The 24,587-nt window shown below is 42.8% G+C and overlaps 1 protein-coding gene across 1 annotated transcript in view; it reads left to right on the top strand.

The window, feature by feature from the left end:
* DMRT1 (doublesex and mab-3 related transcription factor 1) overlaps nt 1-24,587 on the top strand; it is a 58,100-nt gene that overhangs the window by 19,096 nt on the left and 14,417 nt on the right. Inside the window, exons 3-4 of the mRNA XM_058044092.1 lie at nt 4,367-4,650; nt 13,936-14,098. Of these exons, the coding sequence (XP_057900075.1) occupies nt 4,367-4,650; nt 13,936-14,098 (447 nt within the window). The remainder of the gene's footprint in view (nt 1-4,366; nt 4,651-13,935; nt 14,099-24,587) is intronic.

Raw genomic sequence — 24,587 nt, 5'->3', positions numbered from 1 at the left:
TTGTGTGTAATAGCAAGGGAAAGACCCAGATGCCCTTCCTACTTTTTCCATCTAGTGAAGACAGCCAAGTCATAAGCCCAGCCCCTGCAACAGATCTCATGTTTTTAAGTGCAGGTGGAGGGACAGAGTGGAAGCTTGACAGTGCAGTAGGGGTTACCTTATTGAGAGCTTAATTCCTCTCAAAAATTTCACCCTTATATGCAGGTGTTTTAATGCTGCAAGCTCTAAGGCAGAGGAGGACCCTCTTCTTTCCAGGAGAGCTGTTCAGCTGTATTGAATTTGGAAGAAAGAAAGAAATCAGCTGAAAGCTGCTTCCTTAGCCTTGGTGTTCTCTACTTGCTGGCAGAAAAGAGTCACAGTGACAGGCTGACAGCCTCTCTTGAGGAGAACACTTTGTTGGGTGGCTGGAGGCATGGCTGTAGGAAGGTTCAGCCAGTAGGTAGGAGTCTACCCTTAGAGGTGTGGGCCAAGGACCAACCAGAGGAACCCCAGCTAGATAGTTACAGATGTTGATTCTTACAGACGTGTCCTTTCCACATTTAGAAGCATGGTGTCTTGTGGGATTTAGGGAAAACTGACTCTTCTGGTGGTATTTCCTGTGATGTCACAGGAATCCTAGTTCTTCAGGGAGCTGGATGTGGCTTTCCCTTCACTTGAACTTTTGCCTTTCCCTTTGCTCATATTTTTTGTTGTTAATCTCCTGGGGCACATCTCTGTGGTGTGGCCCTGCAGCTCAGAATGGTTGTGTGCTGGAGATGTGCTGGGATTTCATAACTCTGTGTTTATAAGGGAAAAATGCCCCAGGCTGCTGATGCTTGGGGATTTATGCATATGGGTGCCTGAGTGGCTGAATGAGCCATCTCTGCAGACCAGCTTTGGAGATAGCAGCGGATAGTAGTGTAAAGACTTGGAGCATGGAGTAGTGTAAAGACTTGGACGGCCAAAGAAAGCAGAGAACACTTCTGGTGGGTTTTAACAGCCCTGAACTCTGAACAGCTGCTGGGTGTTCTGCAGCTACGTAAAAGAAAATGTGGAACAAGTCAAACCTTTTGCGCTGCTGGTGCCAAATCATGGTAGCCCAAACCACAGATAGAAGATAAAAAGAGAAAAGAAGGATCAAAAAGCTTTTTTTTTTCCTCCTCCTTAATGCAGCGGAATACTGCCACTGCTGCTCTTCAGGAGGGAGGTGTAGCACAGCTCCCTGTAACAGCCACTGGAATGTCACAGAAGCATCAGGAATGGTTGTGTGATTTGGTGGATAGCTATGGGTAGGTTTCTGTTCTAGCCTAGCTCATCTTGTCCCATGTTAGGAAGTGTACTACATAAGAGCTTTCCACAAGTTGCAACAAAAGCTGTTACTTTCTCCTCCTCTCTTCCTTTGAACTGCTGGCGCCCGCAGTGACTGATTTCTCCTGTGCATTAGAGAATCAGAATCACAGAACCATTTAGATTGGAAAAGACTTATTAAGATCATTGAGTCCATCACCACCTTGTCAACTTGACTATAGCACCTAGTGTCACATCCAGTCATTCCTTGATACCCTCCAGGAATGTTGATTCTACCCTCTCCCTAGGCAGCCCATTCCAGTGCTTAACAACCCTTTCTGTAAAGTTCTTTCTGAGGTCCAACCTGAACCTTCATTGGCACAGCTTGAGTCTGTCTCCTGTGATTCTGCCACTTTGTACCTGGGAAAATAGTCCAGACCCCACCTGGGTACAATCTACTTTCAGGCGGTTGTAGAGAGCGATAAGGAAGCCTTCTTTACTCCATCCTAAACAACCCCAGTCACTCCTCCTAGGACAGGTGTTCCAGAACCTTCCCACTCCATTGCCCATCTCTGGACATGCTGCAGTACCTCAATGTCTTTATTGGAGTGAGGGGCCCAGCTGAATACAGTACTCAAGGTGTGGCCTTACCAGCACTGAGTACAGGGGGACAATCCCTGCCCTGCTCCTGCTGGCCACACCATTGCTGGCACAGGCCAGGATGCCATTGGCCTTCTTGGCCACCTGGGCACTGCTGGCTCACGCTCAGCTGCTGTCACCAGCACCCCCAGGGCCTTTTCCTGTGGCAGCTTTGCAGCCACTCTGCCCCAGCCTGTGGCACTGCCTGGGGTTGCTGTGACCCAAGGGCAGGGCCCAGCACTGGGCCTTGTTGAGCCTCACACCACTGGGCTCGGCCCATGATCCAGCCTGTCCAGATCCCTCTGCAGAGCCTTCCTGCCCTCCAGCAGATCAACACTCCTGCCTGACTTAGTGTTGTCTGTGGACTGACTGAGGATAATCTTGATCCCCCTCATCCAGATCATGCAGGTGTAAAAAGATATCATCTTCCTGGTGCTAGTATTTTTAATGGGGAGTAGTAGCCCTTCTGATGATGCATTGTAAATTGAAAGACACTGCAGAGATTTTAGAAGAAATCACACATTTGTGCAATAATATAGCCTTGTGAGAAGTTCAGCAGGTGACTGCCTTGCCTTTCTCTGTCATGTGAAATCTGTATCCCAGCAAGGAATGTGTTGGAGGATTTTGCTTTTGGCTTCTATTTTGCAACATTTGAAGCAGAGCAACTGGAATGCAACTTTATTTGAGAAGTAAATTTAGGGAGGGGAGTCAAGCTTGTGCTGTGTCTGTGATCTGAGTTCTGATTTTATCAGATGCAGACAAAAGGATCTAAGAGTCTTGCCTAAAAGCAGGATAATAATTTTAAAAATAACAAAAATGAAAGTGCAGAAACTCTGAAAAGTCTTCTGTGCCATTGCAGGCACTTCTGTTTTGCGTGCAAAATTGAGAAATACTTCACATAAACAAGGCCAGCTGACATGGTTCTGCAGAAAAATCAGGTGCGGGAAGCATAAAACAGTCTTTGCTAATAAACAGTTCATTGATGTCAACTGTTGGCAGCAAGAACTGGATGGGGACACTGTGTAATTTAGTGACCTGGAAGGAGATGATCCATGATTGCAGAAAGCTTTCATTATAGCTGAAGAAGTAAAACATGATTGCATTGTAAATAGCAAAAATAGGTAGAACTGATTATTTGATCTAATACGCAGCTAATGCACAGGACTGTAGATGTTGTTATCATGACTCTGAGGGGCTGGTTGGTATGCCACTATATTCCTTCCACAGGTAAGTAACCAAGATACAGGTACACCAAGAGAAAGATCCAGAACAAACTAGACCTGCCTGAAATGTCTTCTCTTAGGGCTGTTATTTCCTATGTGCCTGTTGCCCATGGAGCTCATCCATATGTTTTAAACTGCATTGTTTTCTCCTCTACAAAACAATTGGACAACATCATGGGGAGAAGAGGAGCTCCTTACAGAGAACTGGTACAAGGCAGGGTCACAGACATGCAAACTAGAGCCAGAAATACAGATATGGAGAGATCTGGATGTTTGATTTTTTTTTTTCCCCTGTAAATGTATATATAAGATTGTGGTAGTTTTTTGTTGTGTCTGGCTTGGCAGTGTAACTGATGGCATGTAAGAGAGAGAGCTTGGGTGTGCAATAGTACCAACAAGCACCTTCTGTTTTTCATGCTTGCAAATATTGCAGGGCCCTGGTTGACAGTAGAGTGGGGAGATCATGGCCTCTCATTGTCTGAGAAGCATTCCCATCTTAGGGAATGACAGGGAGGCAGACCTTGCCTGTGGGGAGCACAGCCAGCTAACCCCTGATCTGGAGGCAGTCCAGAGTGGATGCAGCAAGTCACAAGCAGTACCTTTCTCCTCATCCTCTTTTACTAGTGGTGTGGGATCTTGTTTTGCTTGGTGATTTTCTAGGTACAGGAGCTAAATTTGGGATTGAATGCTTGGCAAGGGTTGAGGACTGTACTGCTCACAGGTAGTGTGTGGGTTTCTGGGACACCTTGGCTGTTCCTGTGGTGTTTTTCCCACTGCAGCTTCTCTTGCCTTGTGGCTGTTTGACCCTCATAGAGGCATGTTCAGAAGGTGTCCTCTCACCTTCTGGATGCTGGCTGGGAGGAGTCATTCTGTAGCTAGATCCTTTCTACTTCTAGAGAGTTACAAGAGACTTGGCACACTGTTACAGATTAAAAAGTAGTAGGGGACTGCAGACTTAGGCGATGTAAATCATTGTCCCCATCAGTTGATACTGATTGAGGATTCAGAGCATTGCTTAAACCTGCAGTTGGTTTTGTCTGCTGTTTTGCAGACTGTGGTGTGTGTAGGTGGCAGTCTTGGACTGTGAGTAGTTCTTGGTCCACTTGAGTTTCCACCGAACTCTCAGCCATGTTTAGCTTTCAGCTCCTACTTCTTATTTACCACTCTCTGTCCAGCCTTTGGGAGGAGTAGTGGCTCATTAGAAGGTGGAAGATAATGGTCTTTTTTTTCTTTTCCAGAGGGACGGATGCTCATTCAGGACATCCCTTCCATCCCCAGCAGAGGGCACTTGGAGAGCACATCTGAGTTGGTTGTGGACTCCGCCTACTACAGCAGTTTTTACCAGCCATCTCTGTATCCTTGTTATAACAACCTGTACAACTACTCCCAGTACCAGATGGCAGTGGCCAGTGAGCCTTCCTCCAGTGAGACAGGGGGCACAATTGTAGGGTCGGCCATGAAGAACAGCCTTCGAAGTCTCCCAGCAACATACATGCCGAGCCAGTCAGGAAAACAGTGGCAGGTATGATCTCCTCTTTGCTGGTTTCGTGGCAGCGCAAAACCAGAATCATATTCCAGGGTGGCATTAGGACCCATTTTGAGAAAGTTAGACAAAATGTGTGGTTGCAATGCAGCATAACAAACGTAATTACATAGTTGGACAGTGATAATGGTATGGATAAATTGCCACGAGCGCAAAGAGCACTAACTTGATTTTATCTTCTGTATTATGTGACAGTAGATTACTAATTGTTTTCCAGAAAAAAGAGTCCAGTATAACATCCTGAGAGCCTAAGGTGTAATTTCTGGGAGGCTTTGCTCTTCAGAAGCATGGGTTTTTTCCATGTTTCACATCCAATGCACCGAGGTGACCCAGGAGACCATGCTGTTGTGCAGCAGTTTGGTTGCAGTCAGTTGAATGTGACGTGGCATATTGCTAGTTGTGTGTTCTGGTAATTGGTAACTCCAGAGCTCATGATTTTTACTCATGTAGTTCAGGTTACAGGCAGTACCTGAGAGTTTCAAACCAGAGCTCTATGTACTTTGTTAGGATATAAAGCAAATCAAGCCCTCGCACTCTAGGACATGATAATTGTAGCATTCAACTCAGTCAGAAACTGGAAAATGGGAAAATCTGCCAATATGGGGGATTCTTGGCAAAGTGGAAACATTTCAGTAACTCAGGGACTATTTGATTTTGGACTGCAGAGATGCTTTTCCTGTTTGAGACTGAACTGGTACGGCTGTACCCTCTGAGTCTGCATATGCCTGTGTCCCTTGTGTAAGGACAGGAGAGGGCAGACCTCTTCCGTAGAGCATCAGGACAGGGCAGGCTGCTTCTGCAAAGGCTGTGTTGTGAAACCACTCAACAGTGAAATGTCCACCAAAACCTCCTTGTGTAAGTGAACAGATAGGTCATCCTGTTTGCTGACAGACAGTTTCTCTAGCCAGGTTTCTCTGGCAGAGGGACCAGCTCTGAAAGGGCGTTTTAATTTTTGATACCAAGGAGCTGAAAGTAATGCCAGGGTGATTGCAATTACTGTAGCACTTATCACTATTCCACATCCCTTTTTCTGCTGTGAGTACAGCTGTATGGGATAGGGAGCTATCTCTCTTCCTTCTGTGGTGCAAGCCCATGCCATGAGAGCTTTCTTCTCTCAGTGTGTTGATACGTGAAGGTACACCTTTCCAGTTGATGGTGTCCTCTCCAGCTGATGAATTCAATCACCAGGCCAAGCGGAAAATTAGTCAAGGCGAGTTACAGGATTTTGTGCATGGTAATGGTGTGAAGTGCCAAGTGCTTTTTCAACTTTTTTATTTTGGTTGATTGTGTTAGCTTGGTGCAGCAGAATGTTTCAGATAGAAGGTTACTTCTGAAGCATCTGCAGCACTTAGCTTGCTGATGCATGGAGACACCATCAAAAGACAAACGAACAGTGGCAACATTTGTCTTGAGAAAAAAATGTTCTTGCATTTCACCTAGCACACAGTGTTTGAGGAAGAGTTATGTGAGTATGTTAAACCTTGGAATGAAGATGTGGTGTCCTCACTCACAGTTCTGTTGTCATGTACTGTAACGTATATGGAAAGTCTTGGCTTAGAGAGTCTGTGTCTCACTTGTGAGATCACCAGTTGCTGTGGAACCTTTGACACCCCTTAAAGAAGCGAAAACAGCTGTGTGACTTCCATAATTCTTCTCTTCAGGCCCTGCAGAAACTAACTTCTGCTTAAGTGCCATTCAAATTAGTGAGATCTTGAAGGGGTAAGTAAGAAAAAAAACTACATGGGTGTTGTCAAAAAGGACAGTTTTCTTTACCCCAGCAGGCTCAAAGCTGTGGATGTCTCTTGTGGGATATACCACATTATTACATTCACCTTTATATGAATTTGTCTACCGCATCTAAGATGTTAATTTCTCCAGAGCTGACCTTTTGGGATTCCTCAGTGCTGTTCTGATGTTTTGGATGTCCAAGCAGAGAGATAAAGGTGCTGCTTTTGGCCTGCAGAATTGATGTCTCCCCAGCTTCTAAATATCATGAAACCAGGATCAACTTCTCCTCTGACACAGGGCAGGCTGTAGTTCAGGGTCAGTGTTTTGAACTTTACAAACTGTTTCTCAGACTCATCTACATGGAGGATAGTTTTTAATGGAAGAGTTCTGAGTCATAGGGTTTGCATACTCTAACAACAGCATAAGATTGCACAAGTAATGATGAAAAGTTTCAGTGAGAGGCTAGAAAACATTTGATGGCAGTGGGTACAGTGATGCTAAGGTTGTAAAACCCTGTGTGGCACTGAAGATGGTTTATTGTAAGGAGAACAAAGTCTCAGTTGCTGCATGTGGCTTGACTTCAATTCTGCACATGCGGGTTACCAGCAAGGGAAGATCACAGAAATAACAATAAATGGAGAATGAATAACTAATGAGGCTTTCTGTCAAGCACAGTAAGGAATTAAAGGAGAGTTTCATTCAAAGCATGATCCTCAGAGAGGAGTCAGACCTTGCTTACACTCAGGAGGTTTTGCTGGCAAACCTGTGCATGCTTATCCTCCTCAGAGGAAACACGTAGCTGTTACCTACACTGGGACTTCTGCTGGGCAGCTTGTACTGACTGAATTTATTTTTACATGTACAGGCTTTATTAAACCAGTCTTCAATAGAAGTGCTTTTTCTTTTCTAACATGTATGGCTGTTAACTTTTTGATCAGAGTTTTTGATCTTTGTTTCTTTGCCAGAATCACAGCTGGGCAATGCCTGCTGTAACCAAATTAGGGCAGCTTGCTAAGGTGTGAGCCCACAGGAGGTATTCTTTTGTGGTAGAAGCCACCACTGTGCTCACTGGAAGATATTCCAGTTTAAGCTGGGTAGACAAGACACCTGGCTTTTTCAGGCTCAGTTGGTGAAGGCTCACAGATCCTAGATTAACTTTAATCACAGGGAGAATTGCATATTTAACTTCTGGATGCAGACAAGGCCTTGAGCAGCCCAGCTGTCTGCTGTTTCAGAATTTAGGGAGCAAGAGAGAATAGCCGGGGAGGAAACATGTGAGTGTGTGTGGGATGAGATGAGGATTAATGCATCATTGAGCATTGGCAAATAAACTGAATCACTGAATCTTTAATGTAGATTAATGTCAGATTTCATTAGTCTTTGTTCTTTGCAGGGGCTGGCATGCTCGAGTGGATTCATAAAGGTGCAAATATTTTATGTATTTCTCTGTAGGTTTTCCTCATCTATATACAGTCACACCAGAAGTTGTATCTATCATGATTTGATAAGTGTAGTGAACATTATTGTTTTGGTTGAGGCTCCTTTGGTCATTTATATTCTGCTGCTCCTTCCAGCTCTAAGGCAGATAATCACCTATGTCTGTTGTTGCACCTGAGGAAGAGACAAGCCTAAGTTGGCAGCAAATGTAGCAGGTTTGGTGGTTACTGTACCTCTCCTTTCCCTGTCCTGTGTGGGCATCTAGAGTTTCCCTTGAAGCTCTTGTAATTGCTCATTACAATGGGAATTTGTGTGCATTCCATCCACTTCCATCCAGTTAACAGTAAAATCAGTTTACCAGCATAAGTACTGCATGTCAGAGTGGGTTGGTGTACTTCAAAGTTGGTGCTTCTGAAACTGGTCACACTGCAGTGGGAGAATATGGGGTGATTGCAGCCTTTTCTATCACAGCAAAAGTAAAGCCTTATTGGACACATCTGAATCTAATCAGACTTGATTTTCAAAGCTGACAAACTGCTGGCGCATGATCCACAGCACAAGTCTAATCTGGACTCATTGTGAGTCAGCATCATGCCCCAGAAACGTTAAAACTTCTGGTACATGCAGCTAAACCATTAAAAATTAGCAAGAATGCAGAATGTGCCCCCACACCTCGGGAGCAGTGGCTGCTTTTTCTTTGGTATTCTGGTAACTCCAGGTATCCTGCTCCTGGGAAAGGTTAAGGCTGGTGCGGATGTTTTAGACACATTTCAGAATTTCAGCTTTCCTTTTCCTCTTCCCTTCCCCTTCCCGGAACTTCCCATTCTTGGCAAACCAGTGTTCTCACTTTCAGAACCTTATCTTTTTTGTTCTTTCCTTATACCAGTTTAGAGCAGAAATAACTTGTGAGAAATTTTGACTTGCTTTCTAGTGTGGGATTTACATTTGCCATCTCTAAAGTATTTAGTATTGCTGATGTAGTAAACTGCTTTTTAAGGATTTCTTAGAAGTACCAAAGATTTCTTAGAAGTATCAAACTTGGGAAAATTCTCTTACTAAATCCAGAAGAGTGTGGCTGTGACAGGACAGCTAGGAGGTTGAAGAATAGCCACTTGCTAATATTAAAAGATGTCTCTTTTCAACTTCTTCCACCTGCTTCTGCTTTCTACCGCAGTTTTTCCTCCAAAAAGCCTGTCTCTCTTATAGAAATTGCAGTCTTACTCTCCAGAAGTCAGTGTAGAATGTGTGCATGTGTGTGTAAATATATACACATTGTGCAAGTCACCCAAGACAGTCCCAATTTTATGTGTAAGCCTTGAATTATATACTGTATTCATAACATACCCTTCACACTACAGATTTATGCTAAAAGTATCCTAATGTTTCTGACAGCTCATGTGTGACATGAATGCAATCCATATTTCTTGGAGGAGCTAATCTAAGTGGTTTATTTTCCAATACTGCTGATAGGGCTATATCTCTAGGTGTCACTGCAGTTGAGATTCTGATGGTAACATATTGTTTATGGGTCACTGCCTTTGTCTAAAAGAATAGGTTGGAACAGAATAGCAAAGGTTAATTAAGTTTGTCTATCAAGGAGGGACAGATATAGATGTGTCTTGTATTTTCTGTGTTAGAATCAAAGTAAGTCAAGGCAGGGTATCATAGACTCATTTTTTCTTTTTTCTGAAAAACATGCTTAGCTGGTTTTAGGAGTGAAGCACCTTGGGCGAAGTTGTGAGTGGTCAGCATAAGAGCAGTAACATTGCAAGATGGGAGAGAAGCAGCAAACCTGGTTTATAACCGCAGAAGCTGAGGCAGGGAAGTGTCAGATAACTTGTCACAGTCGCACAGCTCACGAATGACAGAGGGGAGGTTACTGATGCCTGAATTTCCATTTAATTGCCCAGTGGCTGCCTTCTTGCCCATGCCAAAAACCAACCTGTGAATTCTGTTGTTTGCAAGCAATGACACAAATGCAGTTTTATGCCCACTAAAATTGACTTTAAAATCAAGGCAGAAGCAGGAGGCTGTGTTAAACTTTCAAGGTTCTCTGGTGTTTCCATAATTACTGAGTTTGGTATGTTTGTTGCTGAGTCATGGATGAAATAAAAGGATGGAAATCCTGGGTAAAGTGACTTGGCCAAGATCATATGGCACACCATTGGCAGAGCTGAAGGATTGCACTTTGATCTCCTTTGTTGCTTATAAATTTTTGCAGCCCTTGTCCCCCAGGAATAGCATTCATGACCTCCTCCTGTTTGTGTTTCTTGGAAACAAGCCCTATAGTTGGGATCAGCTGGGAAGTGTGAAGATAACACTGGCAGGCTCACAAAGAGATTGTGCCTGGCAGCTTCTGCAAGTAAAAGAAGTACACAGGTGATGTTTTGGCTAAACAAATATCTGGGAAAGACAGGATCATTTTCTAATCTCAGAGGCTAGAGAGGTGAGTCACCACTTGGTGCCTGCTTTGACACCTTCCTGTTTCTGGTTTGGCCACTTTCTCTCCTCGGCTCTTTTGCCACGAAGAAGATATGTGGAGGTTATGCTGCCAGCTCGGGAGGGGGTGCTGGGCTTTATGTTCTGTTCCACCAGCGATTAAGAAAGGCTTTTTACAGGAATGGTCTGATGCAAAAACATTTTCCTCATGTGTTCCCTAGATTTTGCTATGTATCCTGTCACTTGGACATAGCTGGAGGGCTGCACTGACGATTTTGCTCAGTGATTAACAAGTCCTGTTTCCAGCTTATCTGTGCAAGGGCAAACTGTAGCTGCCTCTCAGTTCCTCACAATGGCTTTTCAAGGCACAGGGAAAGAATTTCCTATGCACTCGTGGCCTTCCAATCAGGCCATATTTATTTGTTGATGAATTTTAAGCATCTCACCATTGCTTGCAGTACATCTTTTAAAACATTACTGAGTGTATGCTGTGTTGTACAATTTAGGGGAACCTGTAAATGTTGCATAGGCCAGCTGCTGCTCTGATGATATGTGTCTCCCACTAAAGTCTGTACTTGGTGAATCCTGCAGCTGGAGCAGGGCACAAGCACTGTGTGGCTGGAAGGGAAGCAACTTAGGAATTCAGGATGCCCTCTGCAAAGACTAATGCATGCCTTTCCCTTCCACAGCTCTTGCTCACCTAACATATGCCTTGTTCTTTTGGCATGTAGCCTGCAGTGACACAAACCAGAGTGGTTTGTGGGACTGTCCCAGCTCATGCCTGTCTCAGCTTTATTGTAAGGGTGGAAGGGGCGAGGGAGGCAGGAGACACCAGAAGGCCAAGCATTCTCCTCCTGTGGTCCATGCATGACCCCAGCATTCCCCCTAGACAGACCTAGCACAGAGTCCCAAACCTGATACCTTACTGTAGCGTTTGGAAAGCTGAACTGCCCCAGGCTGAAAATAATCTGAATATTTGAGCTTCCCCAAGGCTGTATTGATCTCCCTTTTTGGCACTCATAAACCTGCAAGGATTCCACAGAGCTGCAGGAGTTAATACTGACCAAATGTCCCTTATCATGAGGTAGTGGTCTCCCAAGTCCCCTTTTTAATGCAGCACTAAGGTCAAGAATTTTTACAACTGGTTGGATTTTTTATTGTTACTGTAAAATAGGATTGCTAAGCACTATAAAAAGAAAACCTTATCGTTCAGATTTACTGTGGTGTAGATTCTAGATAGTTTAATAAAAGAAAACCAAAAGCTTTTGGATTTTCTTCAGTGGTTACTACACGGCATATTCTTTGCAGAGCCAAGCCTCTGGATATCGGTCGAACTGTGGTTCGTAGACTTGGTGAGGGTAATAAGATTATAAAACATGTCTCTTGCTAGCCAGCTACCACACACTAATAATAATAGTAGTAATAATTCATTTCATCTAGGGATTTTAGCTGAGTTGTTTTTGTAAGAAATGGAGAAAACCCCTAAAAAAGCGTTTAAAGGAGGTGGATCACTGCACCCACTTTAGGGGGGGAGATGTGCACATGATCTAGTTCGTGTCAGGGAGTGATCCCTCCATTTTGATACAGCTGAAATAATCTGTCTCCTGCAGGCAGCCTTTTCTTGGTTGTACTTGTGCACACATGGCTTTGCACAAGGCAGAAGTAGAGTTGTGAGGTCTGGAGATGCTGCCCTGCCCCATCAAGGGAAGGAAAACTACATGCAACACACAGACAGAGAACAACTGGCTAACTGTTTTTCCCCTGGCACTTCCAGAGTTGTGGAGCTTTGCAGATGTGCAGATTCAAAATGCCCTTTGGACTGTGCTTTTGGGCGATGTTTTGTTGAGGGAGTCTTGTTTCCAAAATGGAGAGTGCCCTTTGGCAGAAGAGGAGAAGCAATGTCAGTAGCTGAGTTCAGACTTCCTCAGGATGACTCATTAAATTTTTGAAAAGCAATTTACTATCTACTCTGGATGAAACTTCAGTGTGTGTTGAGCTTTTTCTGCATGTGGAAGTAGAAAAACAAAAATCTTAAGTATTGGTTTAATTTATAGGAGAAAAACTCTTAACTTTTCACAGGCTAAAAGCAAGTCCCTCACTACATGTGCAAGTATATGCAAAGATGCTGCTGTCAGAAATCAGACAGAAGTGCACTTGCTTCCTGTAAACAGACACCATTCTCTCTCTGTGCACCTCTCACTGAAAACATTCCTCAGAGAGAACCAACAGGATTTTATGTGCTTGGGCCACATTATTTGCAGCTAGGCACATGAAAATGAATATGGAATTCTTACAGGGAATTCCCCTTAGAAAACGAGGGGTGGCTGCATTGTGGAGTGGTTCTGAGAGGTGCTGTGGCCCCTGCTGCCAGGAGCGGACCCTGCAGGTGTCCTGGCATGGGGCAGCAGTCTGGGACAGCCCAGCCTCCCCTGCTCCCTGGCTCGGAGCTTCGCAGCCTGGGAAGGGCTGAGGGGCAGCGCTCCAGGGACCACAGTGGAGCAGGCAGACCTGAGGTGGGACGTGGCTGAAAAGGCTGCCTGACATGTCTGCTAGCAGACACTGTGTAATGGCATAGCTGGATGTGCATTATTGTTGGCACTGCTGCTGTCATAACCGGTACAAAACTCTGACAGTTTGTCTCTGCCCAGAAGCTTTCTGTCTTTCAGTCATTCACTTCCCAGCATACTTAGAGAAACCAGCTAGTCTTATCTTTCCTGTTGAGAATGTTAATCTTGTTCTGGCTGCATTTTTGGAGCACGGAGGCCATGTTGCATTGTAAGGCTTTGTAACAAATAATAGGAAGTTGTTATTTCTTTCATAAAACACAAATTTAGGAAAGCATTACCGCTCCTCTGAGGAGATCAGTTTGGATGGTATCAGGGCACTGGAGTAGAAAAAACTTTGATTTCTGAGTGTTGCCACTTTGCTGCAATCTGTGGAAGGGAAAAGGGATGTCTGATTGATGCTGTGCTGACATGGCAGACCTGCTGGCTGGTGTCCAGTTGTGGCTTCACAACCAGCTTCTTGTATAGTCTAAACACCACTTGCTTTTTTTCAGTAACTCAAGAAAATATTTTCCCCATCTTACTGTAAGATGGGTATTGTAAGAAAAACAGTGTGCTTGTGTTTGGGTGTGTCACTGCTCAACGCCATGGAGCAGATCCTGTGAGACTTGGTCCATAGGACTGTCCTCCTTAGCTACCCAGTAGGTCCCTGGCAGAGCAGTTGCCAGCAGTCTGAGATGGGTTAGTCTTTAGGGATGTGTAGAAGCTGGATGGACACTTCACCTCTCACACGGCCAGGTGTACACACTTGAATGTGCCATAAGCTGGGGACTTGGCAGGAAGCTGCTTGCAGTGAAGGGTATGTGCTTGTGTGCCAGATGCATCTCCATCTGCAGTAAGGTAAAACAGCCATAGGTCTGCTGCTGCTGCTGGGTCACATCTCACACCACACCACCTGTAGCTGGTCAGTGTGGGCAGACTGTGAAGCTACCAAATCAAAACCCCAAGGCTAGCATGTCAGAATGTTACTTCCCATGCACCCACTGTGACCTCCTTCAAAGTCATGGAGGGGTGGGGGCAAGGGGATAGCAGGGAGCCGCCATGGCACTGGGGCTTGGCTTTCACAGGCTACTGTTGCATTTCTCTCTCCTGACAGGTGAAGGGCATGGAGAGACACCACACCGTCAGCTCCCAGTACCGCATGTGTTCCTACTACCCACCTGCTTCCTACCTGGGACAGGGGGTTGGCGCTCCCATGTGCCTCCCCCAAATCCTGACCTCTGAGGACATCCCCTCCTCCTCAGAGTCAAAAGCCAGAGGTAAGTGCACCCACTGGGCATGTGTCACCACCTTGCCTTGGACCTACACCCGGGAGGCGTGGGTTGCTGCTGGCAAGGAAGCTAAGCATGATCAAGCAGCTGTTTTAAGGATAGTGGCTGGTTTCTGGAAGGTTTGTAGTGATGGTGTATACTCACGCAGTCTTTCACTTTAGAGGCTTCATGATTCAGGAGTCAAATCAGTTGTACCTTCTGCATTTAGGTATGTCTCTTAAAGCTGTACATCACTTGAGGTGCTGTCTTTGGTGCTTATCACCTAGCTCCCTCACAGAAGTAAATAACAATTTGTGCTCCAACCTCAGAATTACCTTTCTTCTCAGAAATGCTGTCTTTTTTTCACTGGCCTCCCACTGAGCCTTTGCCATCCTTTCTGAACCACATGTGGGAACTACTGCATCCCAACCATATAATGAAGCGCCTTGTAGACTTGCTTCTGTTTTTTTTTTTCAAACTCATCATACCATGTTACTTAATTTAAAACTATTGCAGATAAGTCTTTCTTTCCATATTGTGTTTCAGGCTCTCCTAAGGATTACTGTAATCCGCAGTAATTTCCAGCGCTGGTGAATTTACCCTGTGGTTTTGACAGTGTTTCTTGCACTTCCTTGTTCCCTTACTCCCATAGCAGACAGTGCTAGCACAGGTGTTAACATGGCTCTGCTGGAGTAATCCAGTTCCACTGAGCTGCCTCTCCATCACTGAATCAGGTCAGTAACTGATGCTGGAGAAATAAGAGAAACAGAGAACAAAATCTTGACACTCTCCAGCATTCAAAGGTATCCCGAGCCAGGACAAAAAGCTTTTCACGCATTTTGTTTCTCTGTACCAATCAGTCAACTTGGCAGTTCCATGTTATATGCTCTGTGCGAAGTATTTTTTTTTTATTCACTTTACACCTGCCAAGTTTTTTTTTGTTCGTTTTTTTTATTTCACTGAGTCACAGCACTGATAACAGCATCCATCCTCATTTCCTTCTCTTTCCTTCTACATTGAAATTAGTCTTCTCTTTCTGTCTGGTACATCTGGAAGGATGTATGTTGTGTAGGTTCCATCATTATCCTTAGTCATGGTCTTTCTGTGGCTGAAGTCCTGGTGTCTCTTTCAGTTGTGTCATGTGGTTGTGTCATGAGAGGACCTTAGGGATCCAAGTGATGTTTTGGAAGGTGAAGTGTGTATAAAGTCATACTTGTGGCTTGTGTAAGTCAGCACTGAGCCCTTGTATTCACTAACAGCAGAATAATTTCTGTTGAGGAGGCAGCTGTTCTTTCATTGTGGCTGTTTCTCAAAGTCTTCCAACTAACTGTGGCATGTTAGATAGATGAAGAAACAACATACGGTGTGATGAAACCTTAGACTTTTCCTCCTTCCCCAGCAGTTTTAAATGGCTTAGAGAAATCAGTGATCCTTGGTTCATTTTCCTTCTCTTTTCTTCAACTTTATTTTATTCCCTCTTTTCTAACCACCAGTGAACAGTGACGTCTTCCTTTCTGCCCATTGGTTGGAGAAGCAGTTGGTTTTATGCTCAACTGCGGTTGACACTTTTTCTTGCATCCATCACTACTAACTCACTAAGAGGTCTTAGCAGCCAAGTGTTTTTAAAAATAGACAAAAGACCTTATACCCTTTGTTCCCAAATGCACTTCAGTAATTTTTCATCACTCTAGAAAAAAATTATACGTAATGTTCCACTGATTTTTAAACTGCATAAATACTGTATTTTCAATAATCCCTGACTGCTTCTCCAGACACTATTCCACACACAGATATTGTTCCCTAAGTTACACCATCAATCAGAAACCGACAAGCAGTGAGATGTAATTTACTGAGATCAAACAGCATTTTTCAGACTCTGAAGAAGTGTTTTTCCATAGCAGGGAGCTAGTGGGTGAAAGAAGCACCAATGTTTTTGGAAGAAATTTGAACCCATGAGCAGGATCATAGCCAAACAGGCTTCTTAGAAGCATCTTCTTTTTTCTTAGGCATGTTCTTGGAGGAGATGTTTTTACTTTTTCTGTCTACAGACAAAAGAATATCCATAGGAAATATATGATTTACTCTTCCATGACATTTTTCTTCTGGTGCTTTTCACAGACCTGAGAGGGTTAGAGGTTTGTTGCCTCTTTATTTTCACCTGTATGAGTGCTGGGTGGATTGTGTGTGTTAAAGAGGATGGGTCATTTCCCCAAAGTATTGACCCGCACTTGTTGTAGTTGCTGTCTCCTACAAAAGATACATTCTTAAGAATTTCTCTGTTGATCATTGGGCTGAGCTTTCTGTCCTGTCCTTTCAATACCTGACTCCTTTGTTATGAAGCCCAAGTGACACGGTTCTGCAGGGTTAGTGATTGGTACTTGCTGAAAACAACTCTAGTGCGTTTTTAGAAAAGCAAATCATACTTCATTAATTTCTTTTGTATGTTTGAAGTAGTAATCATGCTCACTCAGAATCTTCCTTTCTTTTTAAAAATATGTATTGATGGATTTTAGATCTGGAAGGGAATATTAGGATAATCTAATTTTATTTGTTATATAATGTAGACTGTAAAACTTCACCTAAACTCTTGCAGCAAACCTGTGGTTATATTTTTAAGACCTCTGTGAAGATTTATGTGAAGCCAGAAGTTTTGCAGGAAGGTAACAGTGTGCTTAGAAGAGCTGCAGGTCAAAATAAAAAATGGAGGATTTAGCCACATTTTCAAAACATCCGAAGTGTGCGTCATTAGCAAAAATGGTTGTTAATTCGCAGGCACAAATCTGCAGTGGTCTTACTACACACACATGCAGTCTGTTACCTGCACTTCAGCTGCACCTTCAGCATTATAGAGGCTTTGACAGTTCATGTGTTGTTGTGATATTTGAGTGAGACTATTAACTAATTTTGTTCTGGTAAGTTAACTGCCTGCTTAGACCAGTTACAGTAAAAGAATTGAGAAATGAACCAGCTACGCTTTCTTTCTTTCTTTCTTTCAATGAAGTGAAGATCTCTGGAAGCTTCTAGCACTTGTACAGGACCATCATGGCATGCTACCATGTCTTGCATATAGTAATGGGCTGATGTCTTCTGAGTGGCAAAATACCATCAAGTTATCCTCCTTGCAGTCTGAAGTGTTTCCAAGTAACATGTTTTGCTTCCAGCTAAGCACAGCTGCTGCCATTTCAGCAGACACTGGGAAAAAAGGGGAGAAGAAGTTGATAAACCAGTGACAAACAGCAAAAGGATGATTTTAGAGGGCTTCCTTAGGTCAACAAGTTTTAAGTTTTAGGCAGTAATTTCTAGGTGGGAGGGGGATTTCATACTTATTACTGCAAAATACTTGTTCTTTTTTCTACAAAAGCAGCGGGAGGAAAATACGTATGAGAAGGTTGTCAGATGTTGTGCATGTACATAGAAAAGCATAGTTTTGGAAGACAAGTTGAGAAGTGGGGAAGTGAGAGTGGGACACAACAAGATATTTAATCTCCAACTCAAATACTTTGTTCCCATTGATTCCTGTAGGACAGCTGCATGCTTTTGGTTTGTTTGTTTTGGTTGGGTTTTTTTTGGGGGGGTGTTGTTTGTTTTTTTAATAAGGCTCTTTAGGTTTGGCACACTACCCAGAATAGTCTAACTCCTTCCACTGATTTTCAGTAAGCCTCTCCAGCATCTATTAAATAACCTGTGCAAAACCTTGGAAGCACATGCAAGGCATGTGCCTCACTCTGGGTGCTGTTTACACTGCATGAAAGTGCAGCATTTACTTATCTGTATGAAAGTGTTTACCAGGTTTGGGAAAGTGGCAGAAAAAATTAACATTTAAATAGAAAGATGCAAAGGATAAAGATCCCTGTATCTGCAGACACTACAGATTTTAAAGCAGTTACCTGGTCTTAAAGTTGGCATGGAATGAAACCTCCTCTATGTCATCATTGTGTGAAATGTTGAGATAATTACACCATAATTATGGTGTAATTATCTATGGATTTAAAATTTTGTTCCAGCTGCTGGACAGTTTTGAATTTTTTATTTTCATGTCCTAAGTGTCATGAGTGTTGGAAATACAAGGAATTAAGTCCTGGAGCAGTGCTGTGTTTGCATCTTAAACATTAAGCAGGAGTCTGAAAGTTCTCCTAAAGGCATGTAAGAAAAGACTATTTTGATGCAGAAAACATCAGCAGTTTTGTGTAAATAAGAAAACATAATTTTCTGGAGAAGAACATTTCTAGTAACAGGTTTTCTGTGTCAGCATAACTACTTCCAGCACTGAAACACCTTCTCACAGTCCTTTCTAGAATTCAGGTAGCAGGTGTGCCCAGTTTTAGGGTGGTGGAAATGAAAGCGACACAGACATTTGTGGAATCTGCATTGAGAGACTCAGCCTTCCTTCTGTGCTCGGATGCTGTATCAGCAGCAGTACTGAGCCATGGGAGAAGCTGGGCCAAACTGGAGCAGCTCTGCAGAGAGCCTCTTCCTGTAGTTCTGCAAGAAAGGGCATGTTGGAAGCAATCTCCCCGCTTAAGATAAAAAGTTTCACTTTGTCAAAAGCATTGCTGGAATGCAAGGAATGCTCTGTGCCCCAGAAACATGTTTGAGAGATGCAAAGATTGGATGTTTTCTTCCCAGCTGGGTTTTTGTGTACCAAAACTTTTTGCAGCTTCCTATATGTCTTAATTTTGCATGAATATGTGTCCTATAAGTGAATGCCATGATAAACAAGTAACACTTCACAGCCACAGGTGGCACCTGGCTTGTAGGTTCAGGAGGGTCAGGAAGTCCTGGTAAGCAAAAGGTCACTGAGACCATTTCCCTGAATGTGAGCTGCTTTCTGCAGGCATTGAAGTTATAAGGATGGAACTGCAAACAAAGCAGGCTGGTTTGATATGGCTGAGAAATTACCCCAAAGAACAGCAAAAAGCCTTGCCTCTGTCTGCACTTAATTTGCAGCCAGCTGGGAAGATGCACTGACAAAGCTGTACCAATAAAGGAAGTGGGAAACATCTATACCAAATAGCCCAAATTATCTTTTGTCAGTCAGCTAGCTGCAATCTCTGTGAGTTGAGGAGTAGCTCTTTCAGTCCCAAGTGGTCCAGGTGTTGTCAGGTGTGAGACATTCTTATTCTACTCCTTTTCTGTGCACCTCTTCGGAGAGCATCACCAGAATTCATCTTGAGTTCGGAAGGGTTTCAGCAGCAGAGTGTATGGGGATGATAAAATTTTGCACCCAGAAATTCATCAGTAATTGGCTTGTTTGTTACGTATGTGTGTCTGTTACATATCTGTGCATCTTTTTCTTAAAAATTGATCTCTACTCAAGAATATCTGTCCTTAATGATGAAGGAGCAAGCAGTGTTTGCTGAAAACTCAAGACTATCATTTTAGTTTCCACTATCATTTTACATCAAACTCTTAGCAATAGATTTTGAGATAACACCGAAGAAGAGAAAAGGGGTAAGGATCTAATCTGTAGATCTTCAGCAGTTTGTTCAAGTTAGTCACTTGAACTTGGGGCAGCTGTTTATTTTTTTGTGCATTCTTATTTCTGCTTCTTACAGTCCTCAGTGGCTATGCTGCTTGCAGCTTCCCTTTGGCACTGATTACAGTGACAGTGAGCAGATTTTCTATTGTATTTCTGCATGCCTTAATTATGTTGCATGCACATTGCAGTGTTTTATAGATCTCTTTAGGCAGATGACTTTTTAACATGTAATTTTCATTAAAAATTGGAACTTTGGGTGTAACTGAACACAGTTGTTGAGCATGGCTTTTTTTTATCTTTTAAACTAATGGGGTTGCCAACCCTGATTCATGATAATGGTATTAATCACACTTGATAATTTAAATAATTGTAACAGCAGCTGTCAAAATACATTTGATAATGTAAGACATATTCAGTGTAAGCTCATTTTTCTGTGTATGGAAGTCTTTTTATAAATTACTGGTCTGTATTATAAATGAAGTTGTATTAATGAAGATTTGAGCAATATTAAAATAAGTTTATAATGTCTGATGAGAGTTCCTAGAAATAAAGTAATATGAGCATTTTTTTTGCATTCTTCTTTAGTTCAGTCCTGATTAAAAGGCTCATTTTAGAAGTTTCTTCTCTAAATGGAACATTTATATTATGCTCGCTCAGAAGTACACAGAGCAGCTTTGCATTGGATGGCTGCAGAATTACAGGCTTGTTTCGTGACTTTTTCTGATTTATGTCAGGGCGACTGACAAACCCTTACTGTTTGATCTGGGAGCAGCCACTGGTCCTGCCTCCAGAGTAGTAGGAAAAAACTGTATTTTTTAAGGCTTTTCACCTGTTTTTATGGAAACATAGGTATTTTTGGACTGAGGCTTTAGCATCCCCTAGCAGGAATTTTAAGCTCTCGTGGAAACTGTGTGGGAATGCCTTCACTTTTTCATCATCCTAGCAAGAGAGAATGGGACAACCTGAACCCTCAGCAGTTGCCAGTGGTACCCTGTCCCCGCACACCTGCAAAACCACATGTGCATGCATATAGTTGTCAGAGAAACTGAGTTTTTCTTCATTGGATTTATTTGTCCATTGTTTATTATGTTGTGTGGATCAAAGGATGCGGTGTTTTTGAAATTGAAGCCTGCATCTTGTTAGGAGTTTCAGGCTTTGAGTTGGTAAAACAAGGGTTTGAACAAAGTCCTTCTATTCTGAAGAAACTTAAATGGGTGGCACACTTGGCCCAGGCAGGTGCCAGATCCAAATCAATACATTTATGTGTACTGCCAAAATCTCTACTTCTTCAGTTTCCTTCTATGAAAAGAAGTTTGCAGTGTCCCATCAATCCCAGTAGGAAAGCCTTGCTGAGCGGGCAGCAGGGAGCCAGGAGTGGGAGAGTGGTGCCACCCTGGTAGCACTGGGTCCTGCACAGCACGTCAGCCTCTCTCTGCGCCTGCCAGGGTGCTATCCTGGAATACATAATGGCTCTGTTAACTTTCCTTGGACACCTTCCCTCTTCTGCTTCCCATTCTCTTAGCAGAGGAAGGTTTCTCAGTGCCTTCTGCAGTTACAAGCATTTTAGAGCCATGTGTTAGGAGACAAGTGGCTTATACCCACTGCACTCTTGGACTTAGTTGTGCATGTATGAGCTGCTCTTTATGTCAGATGGTGGATATTACTATAGCTGATGAGACTGTGTGGGATTTTTCTTCATGCTTTAAAGGATGTTGGGTCCTTCATTGAAAAAAATCAACAAATCAACACTGTCAGTTGAGCTGCTCTCTTTTAGAGCTGGTATGGCATCGATGATCTAAATTTATTATCTCTTGATACAGAATTTTTCCCACAGCGACAGAAATTGGTAGAAATCAACTATCAGGCTTTTCCTTAAAGTGATAGAACAAATGAAGACACCTTGTCAAGACAGTAGTGATTATCTAGGCATGATCTGTAATTGTGACAGTGATACCCGCTCACCTCTTTGCTTTGCTTTAATGTGCATTTGCATCCTTTTAACTTGTCTGGTTAAGAGAAGAGAGAACTCTGTATTTAGCTATAATTTTTCAGTCTTGGAGAGCCTCTCTAGACCACTTTGCAGTTGATGCCTGTTTTGCAGCTGAAGTGAGAGTCTCCATCTGAGCTAGTTCTTCTGCAGCTTCTTCTGCTTATAAAGTATCCCTGTGCAGATTGTGAGAGCCTCTAGCAGAAGAAGTGTTTGTTTCTGAGCTCTAAAGGAGAAGGGAAAAGAAAAGGAGTTACTAAGGCTCTGTAGTGTAGACTGGCCTTTCCTCTTGCAGGGAGCTGTACTGTGACTCTTGGCAAGTGGCTGTTGCAATCCATAGTGCTGATCCCTGAATGATCTCAGGGGAACAAAGAAGGGTTGCGTCTGTTCCTGTTGCCGTGCTGGCATGCTAAAAGTAGTTTTCTGTCTTTTCCTTTCCCCTGTCACTTCTGACAGAGGAGAATTAGCTTTCCTACAAGCAGTGGGCAAAGTTGCTGGGGGATGTTGCAGCGCTATGTGTAACTGCACAGGATAACAGGGAATCGTCATGTGGGAGGAGGACCAGACAGCCTATAATTAATTCTGCCTGTTTATAAATATACATATTTATATTGCATGTGTAAATAATACTGATGTACATTCCCTGCACTTGATGCATGTAATCCTGCGGGGCAGGGTTGGGGATAGATACCAAGGCTATTTAACGGGCTTTCTTAATTTGGCAACCGTCAGTGTGCCTGCTCATCAGACGTTTTTAATTCTATGATTCAGTGTAGCCAACGAGTTTATTTCCAGTGTTCCTCACAGGCATAGCTCAGGCCAAGTACAAGTTGAATAACCTTCAGGAAAGCTGTGCTGTCCTTCTGTCGGCCGCTGTCTTTGAAAATTGCCTGCAGAGTTAGTGAGCAGGAACAGTTAAGATTTACAAACAATGATGAAGCTTGTCATGCATCTTTCACCATTCATCATCTGGGTGCCGTGGCTGGGCGGTGAAGTGTTCTTCATAAAAACCAGCTCAGTGTGAAATACACCTCGCAGCAATGTTTACTGCTCTGAAACTCGTCAGCAGCCCTTTATAGTAAATCCAGATTGCGATGTGACATTACAGTATATCATTGCAGAGCGCGCTGGGGTTTACACTAGGAATGAGTGCAGTTCACACCAGATGAGATGTCGAAATTGAGTTATGTAGGAATTTGGCTGTTATATGGGGATAGCTTTTGTTTTCTGAGGACTGAAAGTTAGCTTTATATATATAATATATATAATCTACACATACCTGCACCTGTGTGTGGGTGCCTAGATCAATATACATGGATATATAGATACACGTATGCTAAGTGCACATTCTGTATACAAAGACTGGATACGCTCACAGATTTCTCTGACAGGACCCTGTCTTATGTTCATACTGTTTCTTACTAAGTGTTTCAGTATTTTGTTAAAGTGCTGCATTTTACTATTACCTCTTCAACGAAGTAGCCATTTCTTTTAAAAAACTCTTTTTTCAAAGAGTTTTCTGTCTACAGTAGAGATGATGCAGTTGGCTGGCAACCACTGAACAGAGCTGAAGAGGTTTGGGTTTTTGTGGAATTTTTATTTGTGAATGTCTCCTCGAGCTTGGAAGGTGAAGCTTTGAGCAGAAGATTTGGAGAAAACTTAGGCAGAAGCTTTAAAATACAAAAACTACAGAAGTTACTGTACACCTGGCCATGTGCTGGGATTGGTCACATTCTCCTTGCTTGTGTTAGTTCTTTCAGTTGCAGTGTGGACACAAGGTCATTAAGAGTAGGATAAAATAGTAGGTGCCTTTGTCTAATTATGTAAGTGGGAAGTCAGTGCAAAATGCAAGCAAGACGTTTTTATGTATCAATAAGTTGAGACTGAGTCTTTGGAGATAAATGTGCTGTCTTGGGCAGCTGGTGGTCTGGGAAACACCTCTGGAGTTAAGCAGTAATAGCTGCATTAAGTGAAATGCACACTGTGCTGGTTGGCCTTACAGACAAGAATAACTTGCTTCAGTAAAAGTTAGGTACTTTGGTAGTAGTTAATGGATTAAAAGGAACGAAAGTACTTGAGACAGACAGTGAATTTTTAGATGCTTCCTGTGATTTTTTGTTGTTTTATTTCAGTGCTGTTCTGCAAAGCCTGTGAATTAAGTTATATTTCACCATCTTCAGTGCTGTGACTGCTTTATCTTCTGAGGTTGAAACTAAGCTGTCATTTTCTGGAATCTTCACTGAAGTCTTTTGGTTTTATTATTGCCTGGCTTTTCAACCAGAGGGGGAGATATATTTGAAATACTGTTATATTTAATTTTAGATTTCTGAGACCTGTGCTCAGGTATTAAATATAGTTCAGAAGTGGAAAAAGGGTGAGATTGCAGTTGTTACTACCAGACAGGAGAGATAGCTACACTTAATTTGTCCTCCTCACCTATTTTCAGTTCCTACATTTGTTTTTGTTTTAAGTGCCAATACTGCAGTGAAACTGTACTTTTCTAGCTCAGAACAGTTTTCACAAATGTGTTTATTAGTTCTGATTTTATTTGGTTGATTTGTTAAATTTATTTGAAAAAGCCAACACTGTGAAAATGATCTTCTAGTCTGCTACAGCCAAAATAAAGGTAAAGCTTCAGATTCACTAATCATGTAAGTATAGAGGCTTCCAGGTTTACCAATAGCATTCTAGTCTTACTTATATTCATAATTAGCGTAATGATACAGTATTAATCCCATCTACTTCTTTACCAGAGGCTTTAATAAATCTGGTGAGGTTTCTTAGGGAGGATGGAGTGTAGAGGATGGGCAGGAGGTGACAGCAGTGGTGGTAAAAGTGTTAAGTATTATTTATGTGGGGTTTTTTTACTCCTTTTATTTTGGGAGGGGAAAGTTTGGACACCATTTTGTGGCTTGAATTAGTGGGATAGATAGTAAAGCTGTCATTTATATCATAGTGGTTTCAGGCAGCACAGTGTTGCATATAAAATCAAAGGGGTGTGTATTTCTTCACAACCTTGACTTCTTTATGTA

Source organism: Melospiza georgiana, chromosome Z (genome assembly GCF_028018845.1).
Source record: "Melospiza georgiana isolate bMelGeo1 chromosome Z, bMelGeo1.pri, whole genome shotgun sequence".
Lineage (NCBI taxonomy): Eukaryota > Metazoa > Chordata > Aves > Passeriformes > Passerellidae > Melospiza > Melospiza georgiana.
This window is presented reverse-complemented; position numbering and strand designations above follow the sequence as displayed.